The sequence below is a fragment of the Nuphar pumila genome, chromosome 13, assembly GCF_984573655.1.
Source record: "Nuphar pumila chromosome 13, dmNupPumi1.hap1.1, whole genome shotgun sequence".
NCBI lineage: Eukaryota > Viridiplantae > Streptophyta > Magnoliopsida > Nymphaeales > Nymphaeaceae > Nuphar > Nuphar pumila.
The window spans coordinates 53,480,110-53,494,748 of NC_143261.1; the positions used below are offsets into that span (position 1 = coordinate 53,480,110).

Consider the following 14,639-nt stretch of genomic DNA (forward strand, 5'->3'; position numbering starts at 1 on the left):
CGCTCTAGGGTTTTACATTTGTCTGTATCAAGAATATCCTTGATCGAATTCTCAGATCTCTTCTTCTTGGGGTCGTTGAATTCCTTCTTTGGTGGGGACAGAAAGGGCGGCAGAGAGAGGCAAGGAAATGGCGAGTGACGAAGAGATGTTGATGGGGATCTTCGACACGAGGAGTCGGATCGTGAGGCAGCTAAAGGAACAGCAGCAGCTCTTCGACCACGCCCTCCATTCCTCACTTCTACTCCTAGGCATCCGCCCCCCGCCGTGGCTCTCCGACACCAGATCGTCGCCCGCCGTCGCGAACGGCGATCGCCGTCACCGGAGTATGTCATCGCTCGCTTTCTTCTTTTTTTCTTACAATTGGTTTTGTGGGAATTAGGGTTAGGGTTTCTGTGTTTTCTTGAAAATCGGATGTTTTTAGGATTTTAGAGGAGTTTTTCTTTGGGATTTTGTGTTTCACGGTCAGGGTTTTGTTTTTGTTTGTTTGTTTTCCTACTTTTACTTTCTTGGGATTTGGGGATTTTGCTAAACGATAGATGGATGATGGTGGGATTTTTGTCAATTTTTTCAGGATATTGCGAAATCTTAATTTAGTTTTATCGTTTTCGTGTTTGGGATGCTAAAATGATGATTTGAAATTGGAAATGGTGAACATTTTTTTGGTTCTAGGATTAGTTGGAGAAAATGGTCTCTGTTATTTTTGCTCTATTGTTTTGCTTTTCCTTTTCTTCACTTGGTTGTCTGGTGTTAAGGGGTTTATGGTTCCAGCTCTTGGGATGTCTCTAATAAGTTAAATTTGGGAAATATATATTATGTTTCAATGTTGTACTTCTATATTCCATTTCTACCATAATTGTCTTCCTTTTTCTTTTCCTTCCTCTTATCACACCTGCTAAATTTCTTCTTATAGATCAAATTGATGTTTTTGGTGCGTTTCCGATTCTAAGGATTACGTTCGGTTCAATTCAACTGTTTTCAGATGTTAGGTTAAATCTAAGAACTTCAATTTATGATTTTGAAGAATAATTTTGACATTTATAAGATCGCTCATAATATCTTTGCTATCGTGGGTATTGAATGGCTGAAACCCTATTTTGTATTCTTTAGCTTCTCAGTTAATTTCCCGCTTTCATCAAAGCTTAAGTTTCTCGAACTACTTCTGTAGGTTCTCTTCAAAGACTCGCTTCTCCAGTGCACCATGATTTCTACTGTATCTGTTTGGTGTACTTTTTCTTTTTTGGGCATGTGTATGTGCCCATGTATTTTGTTAACTTACAATTGTCTTTGCAGAAGTGAGCAAAGGAGATCTGATACCAGGTCTACTCATCCCTCCTCATAAGTGGGCTGCCACTTCCTCTGTTGGTTTCTACACCCAGAGGAATATGCCAGATAACATGTGTTTTACAGAAACACATGATTTTAATAAAGAATTCGTTACAGATAATATATCAACAGTAGTGGAAGAAGATTGTCAGAAAGCCAATGATAACGAAATATGCAGCCTTAATCCAATTACTGACCCTCCACTTGATACTGTTGCAATGCCGCTTGAAGTTTGTGTTGCACCTGATCGCTCCTTAGAGAGAATTACCCGATCAAGATCAAGGCAACGGGCATTAGAGAAGCGTAATAGTGAAAAGAAAAAACAGAATGATGAGAAGAAAACTACTTCAAATATTGAATATATAGGGAGAATTACATGTTCTAAGTTTGCTTCTCAGCAGTCGCATATCATGGACTCAATCAATCTGATGAAACATAAAAAATGTTATGGAACTGAAAAAGTAGAGTGTTCGTCGAACCCCAAGGAGTGCAAAGTTGATCAGAGAACCAGATGTGGAAATTCTCTGAAGAATGGGTTAAACCTCACACAGGAAATGCATGGTCGAGCTGTTTCTCCACCTCATGTTTTCCCTTCAGTTGAAGTGGTGGAAGCAGTAGAAAGGCAACCCATTCATGGAAATGCTTCAACAATTCATCCCAAAGAGCTGATGTTCGATGATTTGGAAGAATGCAGTGTGAAGGAAATATGTTCTGATTTAGACGAGCAAAGCCCTGAAAGTGGGTTTCTGAAGAAAATGAAGAACACACAGTCCAAATCAGCTCATTCATCAAACATGGAATAATTTTCTGACAAGACCCAAAAAGAAACAGTTGCATCTGCTCCAGAGCAGTCACAACATAATACAGTTCAAATTGGGGTTACTGTTACAGATACTTCAGAAGGTAATCTGATGTGTGAGGCTTTATCTTCAGGTAAGCAGTTAGCTAAGGTAGGGGGGTTGGTCGATTCATCAAATGTCCAGGTCAGAGAAAGACATAATAACTTTGTCCTTCAACAAGCGGCGACACAGTCAATGTTGTGTCGTTCACTAAATGATGGAGAAGTTAGTGAAGTTACTCAAAGAAAATCAGTCAATTCAGCTCTGAAACACATGCAAAACAAAACAGTGGTGCAAACAGAAGTCATTAGTGGTGATAGTGCTGAAGTTGACCAGAAATTTGCTGATTTTTCATCTTGCAAACAGTTACTGGAGGTAACAAAGTCAGCAGATTCAGAAAATGTCCAGACCAGGGAACGAGATACCTCTCTTGTCACCCAAAGGAGGATTACACGGTCAATGTCAGCTTGCTTAATCAATGAAGGAGGAAATACACAGAGAGAAGCAGTTTCTTCAGCTATGAAACAATTACAAAATAACACAATAGTTCAGATAGAAGCCATTGGTCATGATTCTTCAGTTGATAACCAGAAACATGGAGTTTCCTCTTCGGGTAAGAAGTTACAGAAAGTTAATGAGTTTGTGGAGAAATTTGCTGATTTTTCATCATGCAAAGAGTTACTGGAGGTAACAAAGTCAGCAGATCCAGCAAATGTCCAGACCAGGGAATGGGATACCTCTCTTGTCACCCAAAGGAGGATTACACGGTCAATGTCAGCTTGTTTAATCAATGGAGGAGGAAATACACATAGAGAAGCAATTTCTTCAGCTGTGAAACAATTACAAAATAACACAATAGTTCAGATAGAGGCCATTGGTTATGATTCTTCAGTTGATAACCAGAAACATGGAGTTTCCTCTTCGGGTAAGAAGTTACAGAAAGTGAATGAGTTTGTGGATTCTGAGGTTGTCCAGATCAGAGAAGATGATTCTTCTGTTAAGGATTTGGAGCAAGAAATCAAGAGAGATGCCTTGTGTGATACCGTAGATGAGAATTCTTTGATGTTGAATTTATCACCCAAGCATTGCAGGAGAGGAAGTAAGGCTTGTTACTTCCTCCGAAGTCATCCTTTAATTCATCAAAGAAATGTTGATCCATCCCATATAACTGGTCACCATAATGGAAGCAAGCCACGTCATTCTGCGCAGAATGTCTCAGTTTCTACCTTGGATAGCAAAAACATGGGTAATGGTTATGATATGTCATGGCCTGCGTACAGGTTGCAATGGGATAGTGATAACCAACTGAAGCCTAGAGCTATTACTCCGCAAACAATGATGAGGGACAGCCTGCAGATTCAAAAAGACAATGCTGGATCTGCAACAGGTATTTCAGAAGCCATAGAAGAAACTCATAATTGTGAATCTACTCAAGTGCTGTCTGAGCATTCAAATTTGGGTGCTGGGTTTGATGATGTTAAAATCTCTCTGTCTGTGGAGCCATCTGAGATAGGTGGACTTGAATTTTTGCCTTTGTTGCAAGCAACCTACACGATGATTTCTGTTCAAGAGGTAAGATATTTGTTTCCTTTTTTTTCTACCATGTTTATGATCTTTCAGAATCTAAAATTTGTTTAAATTTTAAATTATTAGAAAGAAGCACAGAACATTCTTTTGCAGCTGAAATTGTTGGATATAGAATTTGTGTGACTTGTCAATACATGTGATGTTCATGCTTATTGTTTTGTGTGGAACAGAAAATCATTTCTTCAATTAAGGCATTAATATTTAAGCAGCTCAGATGAACTGTGATGTGTATGTGCTTCACAGGGTGAACATAATTTAAAGGAGAAAGATCAACCCGCAGAATCACCTTCAGTATTCAAGCTAACTTTTTTAGATTCATCTCATAGTTTTCAAATCAAAGCGCAAGTGGATGGAACTTCTGATCTTCTCTTAATGAATAAGGAAGAATCAGGAAAACATTCTGGGACTGTTCTTAGTAATGGCAAGCGCTTAGTTCTGAAAGATGGTCTGCTCCAGCTTGATGGGGCTACAACTGAAACTATGAGTGTGGGTTGTTCTGTTGTGGAAAAGGGAAATGTTCTTCGGCCTGAAATGCATCAGATCAGTGATGCTGAAAGATATTTGGATGAAAAAAAGTGCCATTCCCATTCTCAAGAGAAAGAATTTGGTTCGCCATCATGTTATTCAATTCAGACCTCTTTTCATGATCGTCTTGATTATTCTGGTACACGTTCATCTTCAGTCAGTGTTCACGAATCATTGCCAATGTTTGAAGGATTCAGTATGGGTGCCCCAGTGATCGATGGACAACCACCAGTGGTGGGAGATGGTAAGTTGTATAATTACTTGGATTTTTCGAGTTTTAAGAAAACTGGTGTTGGCAACCTTCAGACATGCAAGTTAACCTCTTTTCTAACACCACTGCCAAATGCTTCTACAAATTATAAGTTCTATTCAACTCCAGACATCTACCATTCTCTACCTAATGGACTCCTGGAACACGTGGATTTGAGGGGTTCACTTCTTTCTGTTTGTGAAGACCCTAAGCCTCTTGTGATTGGGCCAGGTGAAGATGGCAGCTTCCATGACATATGCAGCAATATGGGTTTGGAATTGATGAATGATTCTTTCTTGAGGGGGTCTTATTCTGACCCTACCTTTCTTTCAGATGGTAAACTTGGGAGGGGTATGAGGAGCCCTTCTGCTTCTACCCCTGCTACTGGAAAATTTTCAGAGAGAACTCTCTTGAAATCTAATGGTAGCAGTTCAGGGAAGCAACTTCTTAAAAACCCAGAACTCACCTGTTTCCGTATTGAGGAAGAGACTAATATAAATGAAGAAAATGGACATGTAGATGTAGATGATATTTCTGAAACATCTCAGAAGCGAATCTGCTTTGGGATAAAGATGCCAGATGACCACAAAGCACTTGCAGATGCCGTGATGTCACGCTATGACTCATCTGATGTTAATGCCGCTGATCAGGAGTTCTTCGACAGAAACAGTGGAAATTCAGTTAATATGAAAGTAGCTTTTGTTGAAAAAGATGTTGGTGTTCAAAACTTTAGCATTGATGACAAAGAAAACCGTGATCCTTCTCTTTGTTCTAACAGATCTGAGAAGGCTTCTCGCTTTCCTAATAAGAGGCCAAGTAAGCCAAAATTGTCAGGGAATGTGGGAAGGGGGAAAGGAAGCCAGGCCTTCATTGGAAAGGACAGGAAGCCCAACAATATTGTGTCAAACATTTCATCTTTCATCCCTCTTATTCAACAAAAGAAGCCAGTTCCAGGTAATTTTTCCTTCAATATTTGTGTAATCAGTGTTGCAACACAATTTTAATTAATTATACTTCCCTGTGATTTGAAGTGTTTCTACATTATATGCAAAGACAAGCACATAGTCTACTATGTTACCTGCTTGACACTGTTTTCACTTGCAGCCAAGAGAGACATAAAAGTAAAGGCCTTGGAGGCTGCTGAAGCTGCAAAATGCCTTGAAGAACAAAAAGGGAATGAAAGGAAAATGCGGAAAGAAGCTGCCAAGATTGAGAGAGAAAAGGTGATGCGGGAAAATCTTAAACAAATAGAAGAACAGAGAAAAAGGGAAGAGGAGAAAAGACAGAAAAAGTTGGCTGATCTAGCAAGGCGCCAGCAGAGGGAAGAAGAAGAGAAAAAAGAGAAGGAAAGGAAGCGGAAATTAATTGAAGAATCACGCAAGAAGCTTAGGTTACATGAGGAGAAATTGCGGGCTGAGAAAGAGGAGAAAAAACTTAGGCGCAGAGTAATGCTAAGCTATTTCAATTTTTGACATGAAAGTGTTTTGAAGTAATTGAATAATATTTTTAGGTAATCTGATCACCATTATCCTGTTTATTTGCTATAGGATAAAGATGTATACAACAGCAAAGAGCTAGGAAAGGAGGCAAAAAGGCAGAAAATAGAGAAAGGACAAGAAGGAAGTAGGCAAATGCAAATGACATATTCAGAAACAGGGAAAACAGGTGCTAATGATGCTAGACCATCTGATACTGTCCGTGGAGAATGTGAAACTGTTGACATTCACATTGGTTATGGAAAGGTAGCATCCCAAGATTTTCAGCATGTTTCCTTCTGTTGATTTTAAATGTTTAAATAATTTGTTTGTCAACCATGAGTCATAATGAATTTACTAAATTGCCTTCCTATACCAACCCAAAATTATTCTTTTTCCTTCTAAAATAAATATTACCCAATTGCCTTTCCTATATAGTTCTATAGTACCCATTAGGGATGCACATGAACCGGGTTCGAGCTGAGCTTGGGCTGGCTCGGCTCGTGAAGGAAAACATGTTGTTCAAGCTCGGCTCGAGCTTGAGCCAAGCTTGAACAACCAGGTTCGGGATCCGCTCGAATCAAGCTCAAGCATGGCTCGACTAGGCTCGAGCTGAAAACCTTTAATTTAAAAATGTTTTTAAATTTTTTGAAACTTGTGGAAAATGTTATTTTGAAAGAGATGCAAACAGTGAGATTTGAACTCATGTCGCTACCAAAGATGACAAATGAGTTGTCCACTAAGGTAAGACACATATTTGTGTTAAGAATGTGAACAAAATTTATAGATATATAAATCTAATTTTTTATATAACTATATGAACTGAGCCTAATCGAGCTTATTCGAGCTGGACTGCTAGTTGAAGCTCGGCTCATTTATGTGTTCCGAGCCTGAAACCTTGTTCAAGCTGGGCTAATTTATTTTTTAAATGAGTTCGAGCCCGAGCTAGCTTGGCTCGTTGTGCATCCCTAATACCCACTCAATTTAGATGTCATTCCTTCCTCTACCTGCAAGTACATGGATGACTCAAGTGACTTCTTCTCATTGAATGTTGTCATTCTCAACGACCACTATCACCACCCTCTTTTCTTTCCTGCTTGCCACCTTTTCATTGTCAACTACAACCAGCTGCAACCCTTTGGGATGAGGTGGCATCTTGACTTGACACACTAAACTCACATCTCATTGGAAAGAATGCTCTAGTGCCCCCCCTGATTAGAAGCTTTTCTGGCTGCTCCCTCCCCCACATAAAATAGGAATCATTTATCTCATTTTTCATGAGGCTATCTTTTTGAAATAACTTCAGGGTAACATAAAAATAAAGATGTCTGGCAAAGAAAGCTGGGTAGGCATTTTACATGCATCTTAGCAGTTTCCTTTTGTAATGATCATGAAAATCGACTTTAGGTCCTGTATATCTTTTGAAAAGCTTAGGCCTTAAGGGTCTGTTTTCACAAGGTTGGACGACTCTTTTGGGGATAATGGACAAAACATGGATCTCTGTAGATAATCTTCCCATTTTTTACTAAATGGCGTCCATTACTATATGCCAAGACTACGTGCATTTAGATAACCTTAGTGGCATTCCGTCAAGAATACCAAATAGACTCGTACAAATGCACTGAAAATAATCAAATGAGTTGGAAATTGTCATTACATATTTCTAATGATTGAATTGGTGAGAGTCCATGTCTTCTGACAGATTGGCACACACTTTTATTAGCATTCCTCAGAAAGGCTAAAACGAATGTTCATCCACAAAAATATAATGGTATTCATTTTAATGCTCACTTCTATGCTATCATAACGAACGTCACACATCCGTTTATGAAAGACAAAAAAAATCTTCTAATTTTTCTCTTCTGGCATGAAGCAATTATCATTGCCTTAACAGAGGCTGTTTTTCATAACTTTGATGATATCAGAACTCTACCCAACATAGTTAGTTAAGCCATGTTTGTTGGTTCAAAGGAACCATGTTTCTCAACTTTCTGTTCACTTGGTCTTGCTCTCAGTCACTGGGATCCTACACTGCTTTTATGGTACTAAGAAATTTTTATTCAGATTTAGGGGATAATTAAATACTTTACTATAGACCAAATATAGTTGCATTATTTTGCATGAATAGCAACCACAAAATCCACCACCAACTGGTTTTTGTGCTGCATTTTTGCATGCCGTCATGGACATGATTCATAATTTCTGCTAATGTGTAGTTAAACAAGAAAAAAATGAAAGCACAACTGTCTATGAACTTTTCCATTTCAATGATGTTAGTGGGCCAAAGGCTCCCATCTTTAAAAGGTTAAAACCGAAAATGGATGCAGCACAAACATTCTTGTTCTGCACGGATGACCATTCATGAATATGCAAGCTGTTATTATATTTTCATACACTGAATGGTAATTGTATATGTGAATGTTGGCTTGGGCAGTTAACTTTTCTCCTTTTTTTATTGTGAAACTAACCAATTTATGTATTTTTACTAAAATTTCCTCGGCATCACTTTTTACAGGTAGCCAGCATCTCAAACAGCCTAGCAAGTTTAGACAAGGGTGGTTCTTCAGGCATTGAAGAAAGTGAAGAGTTACAATATGAGATATCTCCATATAGAGGATCAGATGATGAGGAAGAAGAAGATGATGTGGCTCAAAGGAAATTTCTACCTCTTTGGGCTAGGTAAAGAGTGTAGCAACACCTTTTGCCCAAAACATGTTTTGCTTAGCATCTTTGAATTTTTCCTTTTTCAGGTTGAATTCCTTAATTTGACAGAGTAGCAACTTGATGTTCTTACAGGAAAGAGAATTTGATCCCAATTTTATCTAGGCAGCAACATGTTGACCCAGATGGGATTTTCCCTAGCATAAAAGGCTGCAATCTAAGCGAAGGTGAGTGTTAGTCTTGTTTTCATGGCATTGGATTGTTTCTATCTCAAAGATTACTAAATGCCAAAGCAAGAACTGTAACTCTCAGTTAATTCAGGCCAACTTGGTGGACACCTAGTGTTACTGGCTCCAGAGCAAATCACAATTCTAAGTCGGATCACATCAAGTTTCTTAGATGGAAATTGCTGCAGTCTCTTCCAAGCTATAGTTTTCAAAAATTCTTCAATCTTAAAATGAAAACAAAATAACTCTAAGCATATATAGTGCAAGTTGCAGGATCTCAAAATGGATGGATCATCAGTTATGAATCCTGCATACCATAGGCTCATGAGGGCTCTCTCATCTGGTAGGGGCGACTCAGGAATGTCCCCAAGTTGACGGGACATCACATGTTTGAATCCCATGGGTGCGTATGTCCCTTGCTATGAGGTTGAAGCTGGGTGTACTCCCTGGTGGGCAAGGGGACCTTAGTGTTTTATTATGCCTATGCATTTGGGTGAGTGAGGCAGTTTTCCCCTACAAGAAAAAAAACCCACATCATAAATCATTCTTCAGTTGCTTCAACATCCATATACCACACTGATGTGTGAGCATCTTTTCATTATTTAACACTACTGTCAACATTTCGATCATCATCCTCAGCAATTTAATGTGGTCTGCAATGCAGACAAGAAGCTTTGCCTCCAGGATTTGTTGTCAAGGTCCTGTGGCCTGATCATGTTCTGTCACATCATAATTTTTCTACCTTTTTGATGAGTTGGTTATAAGGAAAAATCATTGGATTTTTTTTCAATATTTTTGCAGTTCTTGGAAGCAGTTCCTTCAGCAGGCATCATGATCGAAATGGACGCAGCGAAAGTGGTTGTTGGTTGAATGATAGTTTCACTCAGCAAGAAGAAAATCAGTATAAACTTGAAATGGGATTCATAAAATTGTAAATCTGCCCCACTGACTGATAGTTTCATGCACTGAAACTACTGTCATGTCATTATCATTGAATAGGAGCACATGCTGTTGGTTGTATAGCCAACCCTTCATAATGTTATGAAGGGATCTTTCTAAGATCTTTAGCAAAATTTGCTCGTCTCCATTCTTTATTTTTTTCTTTTGTTGAGGAAAACTGCAAATTACATGTCCTAAAAATTCACATGACAATGAATGGATAGGATAATGCTGTTCTCTGTTGAGATCAGATAATTCATAAGATCCACACTACGGATTTTTAAAATCTATGCTGGTAGTGAATATCTGCTTCAGTTACTGGGTGGAGATTGTGAGCATGATGCTTCTTGGTAGGCCCATGCTGGTACTAATGCCAGTTTTCTTCATGTCGTTAGTTTTTGGTGGCACTTATCAGTTCTATAACAGAAGAAGTCACTCAGACAAGGAGCGTATTCTGCCTGGAGGAGAATGTTCAGCAGTCTGAAGATAAGGACTCTTGTCAATGGTGGTTCATTCACTTGTTGGATTGAGACATTTGGGGAAGAGAGAGAGAGACTTTATTATATATAATTTATTTATTTTATATATTTATATATACTGATATTTTCCTGAGATTTTCCAAGAATTTTTTGTTTTTAAAATAAAATTGTAATTCAATAAAAAACTAAAATTGTGCTAATATCATGATAAAATCGATATATCACAAACTAATGTTATTTTGAAAACATTGCATTTTTTTTATTTCATCATTTTTTGATGGCATACTGGTGACCATGATATGTGAGCCGTATGATCGCCGGAGATTCGTGAATGGGTGATGTCATCAATCTTGACTCATAGTTTGACTGCACGTGCATTACGGTCCCTTCATTGTTGGTTTCATTGCCCCTCTTTTTAGATGACGAAAATATCCCTACGGTTCTGGACCCGGATAGGGATGGCAGTGGACCGGGGGACAATGGGGCTCCGCCCCACCTCGCCCCGTTTGGACCCGGGATGAAGGGCATGAAACAGGGATGGAGGTGGGGATGAAGGTTAAAATCTATCCCCGTGCGGGGATGGAGGTGGGGATGGACTTACGCTTTTTCCTGCCCCCATCCCCAATCCTTTAAGGGATGACTATAGACTAAGGGGAAACGGGATCCCGCCTTGCCCCTGTTTGGACTGGGGATGGAGGACATGAAACGGGGATGGAGGCAGGGGTGGAGGTTAAAATACATCCCCGTGCGGGGATGAAGGTTTGGATTTTGAAACGGGGCGGGGGTGGAGACCTTGTCCCCCGCCCCTGCCCTGGTCCACTGCCATCCCTAGACCAGGATGGTGCTGTTCACCATAGTCAAGATTCTCGTTATCGGGAAAATATCGGCGAGGAAACGTATCGGTCTAGTATAAAAGTAATATAAAAGCATTACAAAAGGTGTTTTGAAATTCTGATATTTTGGAAGTGTTATTCTGAAATTATCACATTTTTTATGTATAATATCAGAATTTGAAATTATTGTGATAAACTCAAGGCGTTGACCAAGCTAGCCCGGGTCTTTTCACAAGGCTTTGACCGGACTGGGTCTGGCATTCAGTTTTTTTTCTTTAAAATGCCACAATGTAGTTAGGGATGCAAATGGGTCCGATCCAGGATGTAGGTTTTGCAAATTTTAGCTGTTGATTTGACCCTAGATATAGTCACAACATTTTCAAAATATTGCCCATATTTGTGACTATGATTTGATCAACCCAACAATCCTTAGAGCAAGGCAAGTTAGGATGTTACATTATTCTTCAAATTTTCATATCCTAACTTATCCAAAATTTTCCCACAAGGGCTCCACACATCTCAGGGGCAATTTTTAAAATCACCAAGTTGAAAGGACGGCAAGAGTTCGAAACAAACTGGTACCTTCCCTTTCCCACAAACCAAAGTGAGGTGTACTCTCTGGTGGGTGGGCAGGCAAGGGACGCCTGGAGTTTTTATGTCAATGAACTCGCAAGTGAGTGAAATGAATTTGGAACCACATGATTTGAAATCAAATGTGATTTGAAGTCATGATTTCAAATCACATATTCCACCATGTGATTTGGATCACATGAGAGTTACTTTAGATATAATTTCAAAACACATTTCTTTTTTTTATTTGCATGAGAGTTCAAATCACATGTTTGGTTAGTCATGCAAATGAAATTGGTTCTCTCATTTGCATGGGATTTTAAATCACATTTGAATGCAACCAAACATAAGTTTTGTTAATAAATGAGTGAATCCAATTTCCAAACATAGCATTCATCGGAACTAGGAATGTAAACAGTTTGGATTCGGGTTCGATGTGATTAATACAGATTAAACCGACCAATGTTGGATAAATGGATCTGGATGGTGAAAAGCTCATATCATACCTTGTTAATTACAAGTAACCGAATCCGGATATCCATCAAATTTGGGTATCCGTCAGATTTGGTAACAAAATATCAAAACATATCCGCATCCGATTATAATCACATTTAATTAGACCGGGCGAATCGTGTCCCTCCATTCGAGTTGTGTCAGTTCACACAACCCAGTTTTACACCGAATCACGTAAACAAAACGTTGAAAAGGTATCCAAGAAAATTGATCATGTCTTCAAAGAAAAGAAACAGGGCTGTTATCGTAATTTCACCTTATTCGAAAGGCCACCGACCCCGGCTCCTTGTTTCTAACCGTTTAAACCCTTTTTTTCAAATTCTCATCCACTGAAGTCGTCGTCGTCGTCGTCTTCTTCTTCTTCTCTCTAAAATCTGAGCGAAACCATTCATGTCTCTCTCTACTGATTTCTATTTTCTGCCATGAAATCTCCTGAGACAAATCTCTTGCTTCCCTTCTTTCTTTTCTCTCTCATCTTTCTTTTATCCCCTTCATTTGCAGACAACACAAGATTCGATTTCCCCACCTTCACCCTTCTGAATCTCACCCTTCTCGGCGATGCCTACCTTCGGAACGGCACCATCGGACTCATCCAAGACATCAATGTCCTGGCTTAGAGCTCAGGTAGCGTTCTTTACAACTCCCCCGTCAGATTCTTCGACCCCTGCATCGAATTCCTCTGTTTCTTTCCTATCAAGATTTGCCTTCTCCATCGCCAACGTCAATCCCGGCTCGTTCGGAGACGGATTCGCGTTTTTCTTGTCGCCGGACAATCAGACGCTCGGGAGCCCCGGAAGGTTCCTGGGCCTTGTGAATTCCAGCTCTGCAGATGACAATGAGTTCATCGCAGTCGAATTCGATACGTTCTTGGACGCCGAATTAGGCGATCCGAATGCCAATCATGTTGGATTGGATGTTGGAAATCTCTCGTCGATCCGAACGATCGATGCCGGCCATGTGGGGATCGATTTGAAGAGCGGGAATTCGATCACAGCTTGGATTGAGTACAGGAATGATCTGAGTAAGCTCATGGTCTGGATGAGCTACACGAGTTTCAGGCCTCGGAAGCCCCAATTTTCGGTGGATGTCGATCTGTCGAAGCATTTTCAGGAGTTTATGCATGTGGGGTTTTCGGGTTCGACGGAGGGGAGCACTGAGCTCCACACGATTGAGGAATGGAGCTTCCAGACAATTGGGCTTCAGTCGAGGCCATTGCCGCTTCCTCACAGCGTAACAACGGGGCCGGAGGACAAGCCTGTGCTGAGTTTTTTTCAGCCCAGATGCCAGAATCAACAATGCTGGAGTAGAAAACTGGTTCTTGGTCTTGAGATCTCGGGATCAATTTTTATGTGCTTGATCATGGGATTTGTCAGCTGGGTTATTGTGAGGAGATGGAGGTCGCAAGGCCTGAGAACAATTTCAAACAAGAAATGCTGAAAGGTCCAAGGAATTTCAGTTACAGAGAGATCAGAACTGCAACAAGAGGGTTCCATAAGGGCAATGTGGTGGGACAGGGAGATTCAGGTACCGTTTACCGAGATGTTCTTCCCGGCTCTGGACTCATTGTTGATGTGAAGAGATCAAAACATGCTAATCAGGGTATAAATGAGTTCGTGGCAGAGCTTTTTGTTATAGTCTGCCTGAGACACAGAAATCTTGTGCAGTTTGAAGGTTGGTGCTGTGAGAAGGGTGAATTGTTTCTTGTATATGAATTCATGGCCAATGGAAGCCTTGACAATGTCCTTTACAAAGAAGATGAGTCATCAGTGTTGAATTGGTCACAGAGATACAATATAGCAGTTGGCACAGCATCTGCTTTGAACTATCTTCACCACGAATGCGAGAAACAAATTATTCACAGAGATGTGAAAACCAGTAACATAATGCTGGATGCAAATTTCGATCCGAGATTGGGTGATTTCGGGCTGGCTAAGATCGTTGAACACGATAAGAGCCCGGACTCCACTCTTACAGCAGGAACCATGGGTTACCTTGCTCCTGAATATCTTCAGTATGGAAAAGCAACAGAGAAAACAAATGTTTTCAGCTATGGGATGGTAGTACTTGAAATTTCTTGTGGCAGGAGGCCTATAGAAAAGAAACCCGAAAGTGGGGTCAGTAATCTGGTTGATTGGGTGTAGGAATTGTATGGTGAAGGCAGGCTCCTGGAAGCCCCAGATCCGAGGCTGAAGGGTGAATTCAATCAGGAGCAGATGAGGAGAATGCTGCTGCTGGGCCTGAGTTGCACCCATCCTAATCACGTAGAGAGGCCGGCGATAAGAAAAGTCCTGCAGATTCTCAATGGAGAAGAGCTGGTTCCTGCTTTGCCGGCTGTCAAGCCCGTCGTGAGCTTTTCCTATAACCTGCCTTTAAGCATTCAGGAAATCTTATCTGACAATGAAAATAGTGCAGTGTTGA

The 14,639-nt window shown here is 40.2% G+C and overlaps 2 protein-coding genes and 1 pseudogene across 2 annotated transcripts; all 3 read left to right on the forward strand.

Annotated features, from left to right (window-relative positions):
* On the forward strand, positions 1 to 2,756 carry LOC149818412 (uncharacterized). Its single transcript, XM_089985452.1, has 2 exons — positions 1 to 323; positions 1,291 to 2,756. Exons 1-2 carry the CDS (start codon positions 128 to 130, stop codon positions 2,124 to 2,126), a joined length of 1,032 nt encoding a protein of 343 aa, XP_089841578.1. The 5' UTR covers positions 1 to 127; the 3' UTR covers positions 2,127 to 2,756.
* On the forward strand, positions 2,235 to 9,907 carry LOC149818413 (uncharacterized). Its single transcript, XM_089986210.1, has 7 exons — positions 2,235 to 3,734; positions 3,993 to 5,478; positions 5,629 to 5,969; positions 6,072 to 6,266; positions 8,515 to 8,678; positions 8,796 to 8,887; positions 9,689 to 9,907. Exons 1-7 carry the CDS (start codon positions 2,235 to 2,237, stop codon positions 9,820 to 9,822), a joined length of 3,912 nt encoding a protein of 1,303 aa, XP_089842336.1. The 3' UTR covers positions 9,823 to 9,907.
* Positions 9,908 to 10,163: 256 nt separating this feature from the next.
* Positions 10,164 to 14,639, forward strand: LOC149818414 (putative L-type lectin-domain containing receptor kinase S.7; annotated as a pseudogene).

Excerpts from the sequence above, each read along its gene's own strand:
- LOC149818412 (XM_089985452.1), top strand. The coding sequence starts at position 128 with ATGGCGAGTGACGAAGAGATGTTGATGGGGATCTTCGACACGAGGAGT. Across the intron at positions 324-1,290 it reads CGGCGATCGCCGTCACCGGA|AAGTGAGCAAAGGAGATCTG; the intron begins GTATGTCATCGC and ends TTGTCTTTGCAG.
- LOC149818413 (XM_089986210.1), top strand. The coding sequence starts at position 2,235 with ATGTGTGAGGCTTTATCTTCAGGTAAGCAGTTAGCTAAGGTAGGGGGG. Across the intron at positions 5,970-6,071 it reads AGAAAAAACTTAGGCGCAGA|GATAAAGATGTATACAACAG; the intron begins GTAATGCTAAGC and ends TATTTGCTATAG. Across the intron at positions 8,888-9,688 it reads AGGCTGCAATCTAAGCGAAG|TTCTTGGAAGCAGTTCCTTC; the intron begins GTGAGTGTTAGT and ends ATATTTTTGCAG.